Genomic DNA, 16358 nt, shown 5'->3' with positions numbered 1-16358 from the left:
TCTGCAACCACTGAGCCACGCCAGTTGGGCACAAGTGTATATTCTTTTCTTAAAGTCCCACCACCTCACAAACTGTATAAGCTTCAGGTGCCAGTAAACCTGGCATTTCCTGTGCCTAAGACACAAATGTCACTCAGCTGTTCTTGCTCAAAAACCTTTAGTGTTTTTTTATTGCTTGCAGGATAAAATCTAATATTCATTTTGCAAATGTTTCCCCAGGTGTCTGCATGCATTTATATTTGATGATCCTTTTATCTGCAATGTTAAGTGAAATTTTATGTATCCAAGTCTCCCTGAAATCTTCCTTGACAGCAGCAAGCAGCTGCTGAGGTACTTTCTTAGCTCTATTTCGCACCTTGCAAGAGGTATCTGCGTGCTTACTGGACTTGGATTCCAATTGTTGATTTGCAAGCTTGTCTCCTGCACTAGCTGGCAATTTCTCTCTGCACAGTCCCTCTTTCTATCATCGTACCCCCAGGGCCTAAGCCACTATCATTGATAAAACTGATGCACACACTCCCATTTTTTTTTTAAAGCGTGGGACCCTTTAAGAAAATCAAATAGTAAGGGGATTCCTGGAGACTATTCTAAATTGCCTGAGCAAACCAGCGCCATCTTGAAGCAGGTGTGTGGCGCTCCATTCATTCAACCTCTTCTCCCACCTCACTCTCAGGCTGGAGTCAGAAAATCGTGGGAAGGGGGCAGGGAAATATTTGTATATATGTATTTTCTGCAGGGAAATATTTGAACCGGATCTGAACTGCATTGAAGCGAAGCAATAAGGTTAGAGGAGAGAGGTCCCAGGGAGCTAGGAAATGGACAAAAACGAACAGGAAAGGGACCGAGAACAGAACGCGGGGGTAGTAGAGGGCGTAAGGTTGCTTCCCAGCTCCAAAATGCAAGTCACGTCTAAAACTGTAGCCTCCTTTTGGGGATCACAACGGAGCTTCCTTACAGGGTGAAAAACACTCGCCTCAGAGAGCCTGTGAAAGGGCTTCTAGCGGTTCTCAACCTGTGGGTCGGGACCCCTTTGGCGGTCCTACGACCCTTTCACAGGGGTCGCCTAAGACCATCCCGCGTATCAGATATTTCCATAACGATTCATAACAGTAGCAACATGACAGTTACGAAGTAGCCACGAAAATAATTTTATGGTTGGGTCACAACATGAGGAACTGTATTTAAAGGGCCAGAAGGTTGAGAACCACTGGCTTAGCCTGAACGGAAGGCTGGATGAAGACTCCGCCTCCGTCCTGGCCCCAACCCCCCCGCCCCCCGCCCCCACCTCTTCATTTTGCAGTTTGCAGTCAGAGTCTACCTCCTCTCACAGGAGGAGAGGCTGGGAAGAGTGTTGTGTGGTCGCGGTGAAGTGCTTCCCTCCCTCATGGCCCCGAGGGGGAAGGCTTGGAAGGTTCTGACCCCTCTCAAAATGGAGCCAAGCGACCGCCTCGTCTAAGATGGCGGCTCCCCCCCCTCTCCGCTCCAGGCCCTCGGCGTCCATTGGGAACCGGCAGGAGGAGAGCGGAGCCCCAGGTAGCCGAGCCCCGCCCCCTTTCTCAAGACCGGCTCCGCCCCGTGGCGTCACGCGGGAGCCGACCGTCCGCCCTCCCCCCTCCCGCCCCTCGCGTCCGCCGCGGGGTGTTCGCGTGCGGGGCCCTCTTAAGATGGCTGTCGGGCCACCTCCTTGTGTCCGCGCCGCCACTCTCAGTATGGTAGCTGTTTACCCCGTATTTCTCCTCCCCTCTCCGCTTCAACTTCCTCGTTGTTTTGAATAAACTTTATTGACTCCGAATTGCCTCCCACCGCCACCGGGCTTCTCCCGGCGGCTTTTCGGGCCATCTTCCTCGCAATTCGGCCGCCGGGTCCTCCCCTTCCTCGTCGCTTTGCTCGCAGCGAGCTCCGGCCGGGCCAGCGACGACGCGAGTGGCGGCCCCCGGACTAGGCCCGAGCCGCGGTCTCCAGTAGGCCCTGGCGGCCGCCCCCGGGGCCGAGCCGTGGAGAGAGCTGCCCGGAAGCCTCGCTGGGCGGCGGGGGCCGAGCGACCAGCGGGTGGTCGCGGGGGCCGACGAGCAAGGTTCGCTGCGCGACAGGGAAAATCCCAGAATTCGGCGCGCGCCGCCGGTGGGGCCGGAACTACCGGCCGAGCCTCCGCCGAGCGACGCCAACGGCTCCTGAGCGAGCCCGGCGGCCGGCGCGTCAGGGGAGACGGAGCTTCGCCAGCGGGAGCGATCCTGGCGGCTCGGCGGATGCGGAGGTCCCCGTAGAGCTCGGGACCGCAGACATTGTTGTCAGCTCAGGGGTGTGAGGAGGTTCCTGTCAGGCTGGGAGGTGTGAAGACATTCTCGTAAGTTTCGGGGCTGTGAGGATATTCCTGTCAGTTGGGGGGATCTCTCGGGAGATCTTGGTCAGTTTGAAGGGGATGAGGAGACCTCGTCATTGGGAAGGGGTTGGGGGGAGATGCCTGCCAGGGTCCGAGCGGCGAGAAGAAAACAAATCCTTGCTCAGTTGCGGGAGTGTGAGGAAATTGTCGTCAGTTACGGGGGGGTTTGGAGCGTCCCTTTTTAGTTTCAGGGGTGCGACGGGAACCCGGTCGTGTTCGAAATAGACGACGAGCTGACGAGTTGTGAGGTTGTGATTTATTTCGGTTGTGGGGCTGCTGGGGCTCCCACTAGTCGGGGTGGGATGACGGGGAGAGTTCTCACAAGACCCCACAACTGTGATTTGAGTTGGGCGCCTCTGCCTTGCTCCTGAAGGCAGCGAGGGTAATTTGCGAGGGAGTGAGCCCATGTCCGTGGGTTCCCCATCTCTCGCCAGTTGCCCCTATTTGGGGGCAGAGAGAGAAGGGTCTTCTGCTGGGCTCTCCCAGTCTCATAATAAAGAGCGCTCTGGGAAGCAAGAAGAGGGTGCAGTGAGGGATCAAAGGAGCTCCCTTAAAGGCATCAGATATTTTCCTGAACCACAGAAAGAAGTTCTCACTCACTTGGGGTGAGGGGTGGAGGGGGGAGCTGAGGAGATGCGCGGGGGGGGGGGGGGGCGGCGAGAAAGCCTCCTGGGCATAGCGTCGGTCTTTATTTGTTAAAGCTGTTCTGGAGGCGGGTGGACTTTCTCAGATTGCCCCCTACAGCCACACCCCTGTGTTGCACCCCGGCTGTGGTCACTCCCCATTTGTGAACTGAGGGTTGGTACCCTGGGGCACCAGATTCACTGTGTGAAAAGTGTTGTTTGTGTCCAGTCCTGGTCCAGGAAGGACGTGTGCTTCTGCCTCCCACTCCTCGGGACGCTGCGAACCTGGCTTGCCACACACCGCTCCAAGGCCAGCTGAAGATGGCCACGGTGCCAGTGTACTGCCTTTGCCGGCTGCCTTACGATGTGACCCGCTTCATGATCGAGTGTGACATGTGCCAGGACTGGTTTCATGGCAGGTAAGGAAGGCAGGCCAGGTGGGACAGGGTGCAGGGGTCAGGTGTTTCGCTCGCTTTGCTCTTAACTCTGGTTTAGATTCCCACTCAAACTGTATTCCCCTCACTCTAGGACAGTGGTTCTCAACCTTCCTAATGCTGCGACCCTCAAGTTGTGGTGACCCCCAATTTCATTGTTACAAATTTAACATAATTAAAGCATAGTGATTAATCACAAAAACAATAGGTAATTATAAATGTGTTTTCCGATGGTCTTAGGCGACCCCTGTGAAAGGGTCATTGGACCCCCAAAGGGGTCCGGACCCCCAGGTTGAGAACCACTGCTCTAGGAGAATTAACTCCAACCCACCTCCCAGGTTCCTCCGTCCCTCCTTGCAGACTAGGGTCTAGCTGACATTGGCCTCTGGTTTCTCCTCTTTTTTTCTCTTTCTCCCTATGTATTTTTTCTTTGCACTCTTCTTTTGATTTTTTTTTAATTTAGAAAATATTTTCTTTCCAACCACAAAGTACCATTTTTGTATACTGATAATTGTATCTCAGATCCAGGCTTTGGAGGAGACAATATTACATTTTTGGATATTTGAGTCCAATAAACACAGATTTGAGTTCTGGCTTTGCAATTTATTGTGGCAAGTTGTCCTTGGGTGAGTTGCTTTGCTTCTCTGAGCCTCATTGTCTTTACCTACAAAATATATCTAATACATCCTTCCTGATTATTTAAAGTATTTTGCATGCACTCAGTTAATGGAGGCAGAAATGCAGCAGTATTTTATTTCTATAGCATTTATCTGCAGAATCATCTAACTAGATTGAATTAAGCAGAAGAGATATTGGGTAAAACAGGAGTAAAACCACTAATGAACTCCCTCCAGTTTACCATTTGTGCACGTAAGCACCTGTCATCCCGGATTCTACAGAGGTTAGTGTGTGGAATAAAACTGTAATATTATCCCATTATTGGGATTTAAATCCCAGGTATAGAAAGAAAACTGTGAGAGGGCTGTGTACACTGGAGTACAACAAAACAGTATATGGCACCCTCCTCCTGTTGCATGTTGTTAGATTTTAGAATTTTCAGTCACTAGTCCCTTCCAAAGAACTGTTCCTGTTATTATACCCAAGACCAAACAAGGTGCTGGTGTTGCTAAAATTCTGCTCTCAGTAGGGACTGCTTCATGTAACACATCCAAATTCATATTCAACTGATTTTTATTGACTGTTCACTTTGGGCCAGGTGCAGAGTTCTGTTTACTGCCTCATGTTATGTCATTTCAGAGGGGACAGACATAGAGGGTGGGACCTTTTCCTTCCCTTGCAAAGTAAGTGGGGATTAAGATGTTTTTCAGGACTCCTGGTGTCTTTGCCAGTGCTGATCAAGTCACTCCACTGGTAAAGATTTTTTCGTTAGTTCCATTACAGAATAAAATTCTTTTTTTCCCTAAATTTTTAAATTGATTTCAGAGAGTAAGGGAGAGGGAGAGAGAGAGAGAAACATCAGTATCAATGATGAGAGAGAATCATTGATCGGCTGCCTACCACATTTTCCACATTGGGGATCAAGCCCGCAACCCAGGCATGTGCCCTGATCAGGAATCAAACTGTGACCTCCTGGTTTATAGGTCAATGCTCAACCACTGAGCCACGCCAGCTGGGCATAAAATTCTTTTTTTAAAAGAATATTTTTATTGATTTCAGAAAGGAAAGAAGAGGGAGAGAGAGATAAAAACATCAATGATGAGACAGAATCATTGATCGGCTACACATCCCACGCTGGGGATGGAGCCCATAACCGAGGCATGTGCCCTGACTGGTAATCTAACCTTGAGCTCCTGGTTGATAGGTCGACACTCAACCACTGAGCGACACTAGCTGGGCCAGAATAAAGTTCTTCAGCCTTCTTTGTGTGACAGACAAGACCTTTTGTGATCTGTTTGTTCAATCTCAGTTCCTGCCACTCGTCCTCCCTTGTTCTTTATGTCCTAGCATGACTTGAACTACTTAGAGTCCTTTTTTTTTCTTTTTTTTTTAAATCTTTTAATTTTTATTCTTTGGACAAGGGAGATACTTTTTTCCTTTCAATTACTTTTATTTATTTATTATAATTTTTTTATTGTCTAAAGTTTTACATATGTCTTTTTTCCCCCAATTAACCCCCCCCCCCGCCCCAGCCATTCCCACCCCCAGCAAGCTACTTAGAGTTCTAATACAAATTTTCTGTGACTGTATCTTTGCACATTCTATTTTGACTAATGCCCTGTCTTTTACAACTCACGATATACTGTAAAAGGCCTTCTTCTACTGGCTTCCCCTTGCACTTGTGTACATCCTTACCAAAAGTAATTATTTCATCATATCATGGTTATAAATACATCTGTGTCGCTTATTAGCTGGAACTACCTGAGGGCAGAGATGTCATCTTTTGGTATCCCCAGAACCTATTTCAGACCTAAACATATAATAGATGCTGAGTACATTTTTTATTCTTTTTTGTTTGTTTGTTTTTTAATATATTTTTTATTGATTTCAGAGAGGAAGGGAGAAGGAGAGAGAGATAGAAACATCAGTGAAGAGAGAGTCATCAATTGGCTGCCTCCTGCATACCTCACATCGGGGATTGAGCCCACAACCCAGGCATGTGCCCTGACAGGGAATCGAACTGTGTCCTCCTTGTTCATAGGTAGATGTTCAACCACTGAGCTGCACTGGCTGGGCTGCCTTAATTTTTAAAATTTTATTTTTTATTTAAAAAAATGTATTTTATTGATTTTTTTACAGAGAGGAAGGGAGAGGGATAGAGAATTTGAAACATCAGTGAGAGAGAAATATCGATCAGGTGCCTCCTGCACACCCCCAACTGGGGATGTGCCCGCAACCAAGGTACATGCCGTTGACCAGAATCGAACCCAGGACCCTTCAGTCCACAGGCGATGCTCTATCTACTGAGCCAAACCGGTTAGGGCTGCCTTAATTTTTTTTAACGAAAGTTTTTATTTCTTCTCATGCATGTCTTTATGGGCTGCCAGAGAACAAGAAGGCCAGCTAAGAATCACTCCCTTGGTGCATGGCTGCTCTTGCTTGCTCAGTACATTGCTTTTGCGTGTGCGTGTGCGCGTGCGCACACGCACATGCACACACACCTTCCTTTTAAGTTTGTACTTCAGCACAATTGAAAATTACTAAATAGTGTGGCCTTTTCATAGTTGCTCACGATAGTTAAACCCACACACACAGGTGATTTAAATCTGTTCACATCTCTGAAGACTTCCATAGGCTAGATTTCTTTTTTGAATTTAAATTTTTTTATTGTTGAAAGTATTACATATGTCTCCTTTTCCCCCCATTGACCTCTCCCCGCCTGCTCCCACCCCCCAGCACATGCCCTTACCCCCTTACTATCTGTGTCCATTGGTTATGCTTATATGCATGCAAAAAAGTCCTTTGATTGATCTTTTAACTCCCCACCCTCCCCTGCCTGCCTTCTGAGGTTTGACGGTCTGTTCGATGCTTCTATGTCTCTGTCTTTGTTCATCAGTTTATGTTGTTCTTTGTATTCCACAAATGAGTGAGATCCTGTGATATTTATCTTTCTCCAACTGGTTTATTGTGCTTAGCATAATGCTCTTCAGGTCCATCCATGCTGTTGCAAATGGTAAGAGTTCTTTCTTTTTTTGCACCTGCATAGTATTCCATTGTGTAGATGTACCACAGTTTTCTAATCCACTCATCTGCTAATGGGCGCTTAGGCTCTTTCCAAATCTTAGCTATTGTAAATTGTGCTGCTATGAACATAGGGGTGCATATATTCTTTCTAATTGGTGTTTCTAGTTTCTTGGGATATAGTCCTAGAAGTGGGTCAAATGGGAGTTCCATTTTTAGTTTTTTGAGGAAATGCTATACTGTTTTCCACAATGGCTGCACCAGTCTGCATTCCCACCACTAGTGAAGGAGGGTTCCTTTTTCTCCGCATCCTCGCCAGCACTTGTTGTTTGTTGATTTGTTGATGATAGCCAGTCTGACAGGTGTGAGATGGTATCGTATTGCTGTTTTGATTTGCATCTCTCGGATTAGTGACTTTGAGCATGTTTTCATATGTCTCTTGGCTTTCTGTATGTCCTCTTTGGAGAAGTGTCTATGTAGGTCCTTTGCCCATTTTTTGATTGGGTTGTTTATCTTCCTTTTGTTAAGTTGTATGAGTTCCCTGTGAATTTTGGAAATTAAACCCTTATTAGATATAACATATGTATTGGCAAATATGTTCTCCCATGCAGTGGGCTCTCTTGTTTTGTTGATGGTTTCTTTTGCTGTGCAGAAGGTAGGCTAGATTTCTTAAAGTCCAGTTAGGGGTTAATAATGCCAAATTACTTCCCAGTAACTTTATAGTAAGGAAGGTGGCTGTTCATTCCATTTTGGTGATGAGAATCTGGAATTCATGGAGATTAATTTAAACTTCTTTCTGAGCCTGGATTTGAATTTAGAATTATTTGGCTCCAAAGCCTAGGTTCCCAAAAGTAGGGAAAAGATGGTATAGCTCCATTCCTGCTACTATAAAGGGCTGGGTTTTTCGAAACACTTTGATTTGTAAAGCAGTAGTTCTCAAAGTTTAGTGTGCATTAGAATCATTTGGAAGACCTATTAAAAGGCAGATAGCCCTAGCCAGCTTGGCTCAGTGGATAGAGTGTCAGCCTGTGGACCGAAGGGTCCCAGGTTCGATTCCCATCATGGGCAGGTACCTCGGTTGCAGGCTCTTCCCCAGCCTGGGCCCTGTTTGGGGCTCGTGCAGGAGGCAACTGTTATGGGTTGGCTCAGCGAGATAGACCACCGACTCAGAATTTAAATTTAGGAACCTTTATTAAGCTGGCCAGCTGTCTGCAGTCCCAGCACTCCGCCAAAGCAAAGGCTGAACTGCAGCAATGACTGCAAGCATTACAGCCTATTTGTTTGCAAAAACTACAAAGTTACAAAGCCTTGTTTACGCAAATAAATAGGCTGTAACACTTGCAGTCATTGCTGCAGTTCAGCCTTTGCTTTGGCGGAGTGCTGGGACTGCAGACAGCTGGCCAGCTTAATAAAAGTTCCTAAATTTAAATTCTGAGTCGGTGGTCTATCTCGCTGAGCCAATCCATAACATTTGGAGGCCCGCAGCGAGATACCCGGCAGGGAGGAGAGGGACCCCTTATTTAGGGCTGGAGGCTCTCCCCCGGCAGGGCGGAGAGGGACCCCCTATTCAAGGCAGGAGGCTCTCCCCCACAGGAGGCACTCAGCGAGTTACCCCACACCTGTGGAGAACAACACGTAACAGCAACCAATATCTCTTACATTGATATTTCTCTCTGTCTTTCCCTCTCTCTTCCCCTTTCTCTAAAAATCAATGGAAAAATATTCTTGGGTGAGGATTAAAAAGAAAAGAAGACAGATAGATAGGCTCCACCCTCAGGGTTTCTGATACAGTGGGTGAGTGGGGGCCACCTTCATAACCACTGTTTTAGAGCATTATTCTGTCTCACTTCCTTCCCTTTCTATGAAATGTGAGAGCTTCTGATGTTGGGGGTTTGGTGGGCTAACATATTATTACTATACATAGTCATTCTCAGAGTGTGGTTCATTAACTGGGAATTTGTTAAAAATGCAAATTTTTGGACTAGGACACAGCCATCTGTATTTTAACAAACATACGTTCTGATGCACTCTAACTTTTGAGAATCATTGCTCTATACTGGTGGAGAAGTTAGTTAGCCAGTATTCATTGATGCCTGGGGCTTGAGCAAAACCTCACCCCTTTACAGTTTTCCTTTTTATGAAGGAAGTATTGGTTGGCACATCCCTAAGGGTGGTAGCTGTGGCGTGGACTATAAACTCTGGAGGAAATGACTCTGTCTTCAGATCTAGGTTCAAATTCTGACTCTGTTACATTTTATTAAAGGATTTCATCTCTGTGAAACCTCATTTTTCCTGAGAGTGGTTATGATGATTTAAATAAAATGGTAATGACCCTTGTTTATTGCATACTAGCTAATGTGCCAATCAATATGCCAAACACTTCACCTAATTATCTTTATTTAATCTTGTTTTGAGTTTTAAAATTATGAACTTAATTTATTTAATAGTTAAACTATTCAGATTATCTATTTTATATTGGGTATGTTGTGATAGTTTTTACTTTCCAAGGAATTTATCCATTTCACGTGTGTTGTTAAATTTAAGTATTTTCATATTATGCCCTTATTATCCTTTTGATATCTGCAGGCTGGGTAGCTTATCGTTTTTCTTTGTCAGACTTGTTAGAGGTTTGTCAGTTTCATTAATCTATTCAAAGAATATTTTTTTTTAAAATTAAAGAACTACTAAACATTATTCACATACACACAATTTTTTAAAATTGATTTTTAGGGAGGGAGGAGGAGAGAGAGAGCAAGAAGGAGAGAGGGAGAGGAAGGAAAGAGAAACAAACCTTGCTGTGAGAGAGATACATCATTCTATTGTCTCCTGCATGTGCCCCCACCTGGGATTGAAACTGGCAACCTAGGTATATGCCCTGACCAGGAATCAAACCCACCACCTTTTGGTGCATAGGATGATGCTTCAACCAACTGAACCACACAGGCCAGGCCTCATAGAACAAGTTTTATGTTTCATTGACTTTATCATCGTTCTGTTTTTAATTTCATTGATTTCTGCACTTAATTATTTCTTCCTCTGCTTGCTTTGTGTTTATTTTGCCCCTCTTTATCTAATATCTGGAGATGGGAGTTTAGGCTATTGATTTGAGACTATTCCTGTGTTGTTATTTTTTGTTAGTTTCTTCACCCAAGGATATTTTTTCCATTGATTTTTTTTAAAAATATATTTTATTGATTGTTTACAGAGAGGAGGGGAGAGGGATAGAGAGTTAGAAACATCGATGAGAGAGAAACATAGATCAGCTGCCTCCTGCACACCCCCCACTGGTTATGTGCCTGCAACCAAGGTACATGCCCTTGACCGGAATCGAACCTGGGACCCTTCAGTCCGCAGGGCGACGCTCTATCCACTGAGCCAAACCGGTTAGGGCTCCATTGATTTTTTAGAGAGAATGGAAGGGAGGGAAGGGGGGGGAGAGAGAGAGAGAGAGAGAGAGAGAGAGAGAGAGAGAGAGAGAGAGAGAGAGAAGAAAGAAAGAAAGAAAGAAACATCGATGTGAGAGAGACATATCGGTTGGTTGCCTCCAGCATATGCCCCGACCAGGGCTGGGAACCTGAAACCCAGATATGTGCTCTTGAATGGGAATCGAACCCTCGACCCTTTGGTGTGGGGGCCAATGCTGCAACCACTGAGCACACCAGAGACTATTCCTGTTTTCTAATGTGTTTAGTGCTATTAGTTTCCCTCTTTGTATTGATTTAGCTATCTTGCAACTTTTAAAAAATATATATATTTTATTGATTTCAGAGAGGAAGGGAGAGGAAGAGAAAGATAGAAACATCAATGATGAGAGAGAATCATTGATCAGCTGCCTCCTGCATGCCCCCTACTGGGGATTGAGCCTGCAACCCTGGCATGTGCCCTTGACCGGAATCGAACCCAGGACTCTTTAGTCCACAGGTTGATGCTCTATCCATTGTGCCAAACTAGCTAGGGCTCTTGCAACTTTTGATGTTTTCCTTTCCATGTAGTTCACTGTAATTTTTAATTTCCTTAGAGACTTTTTGTTTGACCTATGAATTATATAGACTGTGTTGTTTACTTTCCAAGTATTAGGAAAATGTCTTGATTTCCCTTGAATTCCTGAAGGGTCTTTTCCTTTGATATCAAATCCTGGGTTTCCAGTTCTTTTCTTTCAGCACTGAAAACTAGTGTGCTACTTCCATTTGGTCTCTACAATTTCTTATGAGAGATCCTCTGTCATTTGAATTGGTGTTCTCTTTTAGGTAATGTGTCATTTCTTTCTCACTGCTTTCAAGATTTTTCCTTAGTCTTTTGTGTTTAGGAGTGTGACTATGCTATTCATTTTATTTTATTTTTTTAAATTTACTGGGATGACATTGGTTAACATGAACATACAGGTTTCTGGTGTAGGTTTCGGTGTTACAAGATCTGTATATTGCACTGTGTGCCCACTACCCAAAGTCAAATCTTCTCCTGTTACCATATATTAGGACCCCCTTCCCTCTGGCAACCACCACACTGCTGTTTGTTCACAAGTTTCACTTTTATATCCAACATATGAGTGAAATCATATGGTTCTTAGCTTTTTCTGACAGACTTATTTCACTTAGCATAATGTTCTCAAGGTCCATCCATGTTGTTGCAAATGGCACTGTTTTATCCTTTCTTATGGCTGAGCAGTATTCCACTGTGTATATGTACCACATCTTTATCCAGTCCTCTATCGCAGGGCACTTTGGTTGTTTCCATGTCTTAACCACCATGAATAATGCTGCATTGAACATAGGGGAGGATTACACTATTTCTCAGTGTGGATTTCTTTGGGTTTGTCTTTGTTTTAATCTTTTCTTGTTTGTTTGTTAATCCTCACCCGAGGATATTTTCCCCTATATGTTAATTTTATATCCCGCAACTTTACTGAATTTGTTGATTTAATCTAAACTTTTTTTTTTTTGGTGGTGTCTTTAGGATTTTCTCAATATAAAATCATGTCATCTGAAAGTAGAGACAGTTTTACTTTTTTCTTTGCAAATTGGATGTCTTTTATTTCTTTTTTCCTTTTTCTTTTCTTTCTTTTTTTTTTTTTTTTTGCCAAATTGCTCTGGCAGGGATTTCCATACTATGTTGAGTAGGAGTGGTGAGAGTGGGCACTCTTGTCTTGCTCCTGACCTTGGAGGAAAAGCTTTCAACTTTTCATCATTGACTATATTGAGTTAGCTGTGTGCTTGTCATATATGGTCTTTATTATGTTGAAGTACATTCCTTTTATACCCCATTTTTTGAGAATTTTTATCATGATTGGATGCTGCATTTTGTCAGATGGTTTTTCGGCATCTTAGATAATCATATGATTTTTTTCTTTCATTCTGTTAATGTGATGTATCACCTTTATTATTTTTGAAAATTTATTATTTTTTTGTTGTTAATCCTCTCTGAGGATATTTTTTCCATTGCTTTTTTTTTTGGTGAGAGAGTGGAAGGGAGGGGAGAGAGAGAGAGAGACATTGATCTGAGAGAGACATTGATTAGTTGCCTCCTGCACGCTCCCCCACGGGGGGTGGCGGGGGGCAGGTATTAAACCTGCAACCCAGGTACCTGCCCTTGACCCTTCGGTGTACAGGCTGATGCTCTAAACCACTGAACAACACCAGCCAGGGCTATCACCTTTATTGATTTGCTTATGTTGAATCATCCTTGCATCCTAAGGATAAATTCTAGTTGATCATGGTAACTGCTCCTTTTGTGTTGCTGAATTTGGTTTGCTAGTATTTTATTGAGAATTTTTGCATCTATATTCATCAGGGATATTAGCCTGTAGTTTTCTTTCCATGTACTTATCTAGCTTTTTTGAAAATCAGGGTAATGCTGATCTCATGTAATGAGTTTGGGAGTATTGCCTCGTCTTTGAGATTTTTGTTGTTGTTGTTGTTGTTTTAAGTTACCATAAGACCCAGCAATCCTCTTTGCATTTTTTGAAGAGTTAGCCAAGAATTGGTGTTAAATCTTCTTTAAATGTTTGGTAAAAATCACTAGTGAAGCCACCTGGTCCTGGGTTTTTCTTTGTTGGGAAATTTGTGTGTTTTTTTAAATTATTCTTTTTATTGACTTCAGAGAGGAAGAGAGAGGGAGAGAGAGATAGAAACATCAGTGATGAGAGGATCATTGATCAGCTGCCTTCTGCATGCCCCATACTGGGGATTGAGCCTGCAGCCCAGGCATGTACTCTGACAAGGAATCGAACCGTGAACTGGTTCATAGGTTGATGCCCAACCACTGAGCCATGCCAGCCGGGTGGGAAGTTTTTTTATTACTGATCCAATCTCCGTACTAATAATTGGTCTGTTCAGGTTGTATTTTCTTCTTGATTTAGGGTGGGTATATATATATATATTTTTTTTTAAAAATATATTTTATTGATTTTTTACAGAGAGGAAGGGAGAGGGATAGAGAGTCAGAAACATCGATGAGAGAGAAACATCGATCAGCTGCCTCCTGCACACCCCCTACTGGGGATGTGCCCGCAACCCAGGTACATGCCCTTGACCGGAATCAAACCTGGGACCCTTGAGTCCGCAGGCCGACGCTCTATCCACTGAGCCAAACCGGCTAGGGCTAGGGTGGGTATATTTTATGTTTCTAAGAATTAATCAATTTCTTCTAGGTTGTCCAGTTTTTTGGCAGATAGTTGCTCATAGTTTAGTCTACTTTCTTTCTTCTGTTCAGTTTAGGTAATTTCTATTGTTCTAGCTTCAAGTTTACTTTTTTTTTTCCTGTATTTTCCATTCTGCTGTTGAGTTCATTGAATGACTTTTTATTTAAGTTATTATAATTTTAATTTCTAAAAGTGCCATTGTTTCTTTTCTATATCTTCTAGTTCTTTGTGGAGACTCTCTTCTTTTTTATTGATTAAGGTATTACATGTGCCCTTAGCCCCCATTTCCCCCCACCACCCCCCGCTCATGCCCTCACTCCCTGGTGTCTGTGTCCATTGGTTATGCTTATATGCATGCATACAAGTCCTTTGGTTGATCTCTCCCCCTTACCCCCACCCTCCCCTACCTTCCCTCTGAGGTTTGAGCATCTGATCGATGCTTCTCTGTCTCTGGATCTGTTTTTGTTCATCAGTTTATGTTGTTGCCCCTTTCTATTTTATTTGTTTCATGCATGTTCATAATTGTTCATTGAAACATTTTATGATTGCTCCTTTAAAGTCGTCAGATAATTTCAACATTTGTGTCATCTCAATGTTGAGATTGATTTTTCTTGCTCATTCAAGTTGTGATTTTCTTTGTTCTTGATAGGATATGTGATTATTTTCATTATGTTCTGGATATTTTGGGTATTGTGCTATGAGATTCTGGATATTATATCTTCTATTTTCACAGGTCCCTTCAAAAACTGCACTTCAGTGGCAGGGAAAATGGGTACCACTTTGTTATACCAGGTGGGACTGGAAGTCCATGTTCCCCATTTGGTCTGTGTTTACACCTACTACCTCTGGTTCTGCTGTCCTTAGTCAGGTTGCCTTCTCCTCTCCATCTTTCAGAGTTGCCTTACTTTTTTGTATGTAATGTCCAAGACTTTTAGCTGTACTTAGTGGGAGGAATAAGGAGAGGTGTGTCTATTCCATATTGTTCCAGAACCAGAAGTGACCAATCAATCTTTACAGTAGCTCTTTTGATCTATTTTCTCCCATAATAACTTGCCCAAAGTTACACAGCCAGTTAGTTGCTCGACCATCAGTCCAACCTAGGTCTCTTGGACTCTTGCTATTATATATAGTACTGTAGAAAATATAAAGCACTGTTCAAGTTAAGCTATTTTCAAGACGTTGTGTGAGATAGAGAAAATCAGGCTTATGAACTCACATACAGCCCACATTTTTGTTCCAATTGAAATCAGGTTTAAGTGTACACTACTTTTTACTTTGAAGTGGTAGAAGGCTAACCCATAGCTTTAGGAATGTGTGTGTGTGTGTGTGTGTGTGTGTGTGTGTAAAAGTATGTGACAAAGGGAAGAGAGGTCCTGGCATTTATATCTAGGGCTTACTAGATATAATAAATGGGCTGTAGAATCCCTGCCTTGGAGAAGGTCTTGTAGGGTATAGAGTTGGAAGGATCAAAGGACAGCCTGATCTATAAAGGTTCTTGGGATGTCTCTTGGAGTGGCATACTTTTTAAATAAGTTTTTATTTTTAATAATTATAGAATCACACAAAGTTGTAAAAAATTTATGGAGCATGCCTGTGTACTTTAACCCAGATTTCCTTATATCTTATGTAACTATAGTACAATATCAAAACCAGGAAACTGGCATTGGTTTAAGCAATCTTCATTATTACCAGTTTTATATGTACTCATAATTGTGTGTATGTGTGTTTAGTTCCACACAATTTTATCACATTTGTAGATTTGTTTAATCACAACAATCAACATACAGAACTATTCCTTTATCACTGGGGTAGCATTTTTGTCCCAGGTCACCTGGAAAGAGTTTGGAATGGCAAATGTACCAAAGAATGGGTGGTCAGTGTCTCCAGGAGGAGTGTCCTGAAAATTTAGAATACAGTGGAAGGTCTGATAGGAATAATGCCCAGGACTGTGTTATGGGAGCCAAATGAAAATATGCTTTGGAAACAGAAGCATAGTGGTGAAAGCATGGCTTGGGAGTCAAGGTAACCTGACCTGGAATTTTAGTTCTTCCATTTACTAGTTCTGTTGCTTTGGGCAGGTCATTTGACCTCTTTACGCATCTGCTTTCTTAGCTTTAAAACAAAAAGAATCCATATTTCATGTGGTTGTTGTGAGGATTAATGAGTGAATGTCTGTAAAGCATCTAGCATAGTCCCTGGCACATGGTAGATACTCAATTTTGGCTATTGCCTAGAACAGTGGTCGGCAAACTCATTAGTCAATAGAGCCAAATATCAACAGTACAATGATTGAAATTTCTTTTGAGAGCCAAATTTTTTAAACTTAAACTATATAGGTAGGTACATTGTTAATAAATTAGGGTACTCCTAAGCTGGCGTTTGCAAAAAACGTCCTCAATCTGATTGAGGTACGTTCGCTGAGGTCGACCCCTTCCAACTCTCCCATCCACACTTGTCTTGTATACTTGTTTCAGATAGAGGAGTGTGGATGGGAGAGTTGGAAGGGGTCGACCTCAGTGAACATAGCTAAAAACAATGTACCTCCCCCGTGCTGCATATCCCACAGCCCGCCTGCCTGCTCCGCATCTCCCGTCGCCCCACTGACCAACACCCCCCACTTCTTCTAACGCCACTTCTTCAAAATA

At 43.6% G+C, this 16358-nt stretch overlaps 1 protein-coding gene across 4 annotated transcripts in view; it reads left to right on the top strand.

Moving 5' to 3' along the window:
- The first annotated feature begins 1642 nt into the window (after nucleotides 1-1642).
- PHF8 (PHD finger protein 8) overlaps nucleotides 1643-16358 on the top strand; it is an 80374-nt gene continuing 65658 nt past the window's right edge. The window contains exons 1-2 of one of the 4 annotated variants that reach the window (XR_009450639.1): nucleotides 1643-2344; nucleotides 3233-3422. Coding sequence is in view for 3 of the 4 variants with exons in the window: in XM_059679409.1 (XP_059535392.1) it covers nucleotides 3325-3422 (98 nt within the window). In the remaining variant the exon portion in view is untranslated. The remainder of the gene's footprint in view (nucleotides 2345-3232; nucleotides 3423-16358) is intronic. The other 3 variants (XM_059679409.1, XM_059679408.1, XM_059679410.1) reach the window with 3 other exon arrangements.

This window comes from Myotis daubentonii, chromosome X (genome assembly GCF_963259705.1).
Source record: "Myotis daubentonii chromosome X, mMyoDau2.1, whole genome shotgun sequence".
Taxonomy (NCBI): domain Eukaryota; kingdom Metazoa; phylum Chordata; class Mammalia; order Chiroptera; family Vespertilionidae; genus Myotis; species Myotis daubentonii.
Note: the sequence above shows the minus strand (reverse complement) of the source record. Positions and strands in the feature narration are given on the sequence as shown.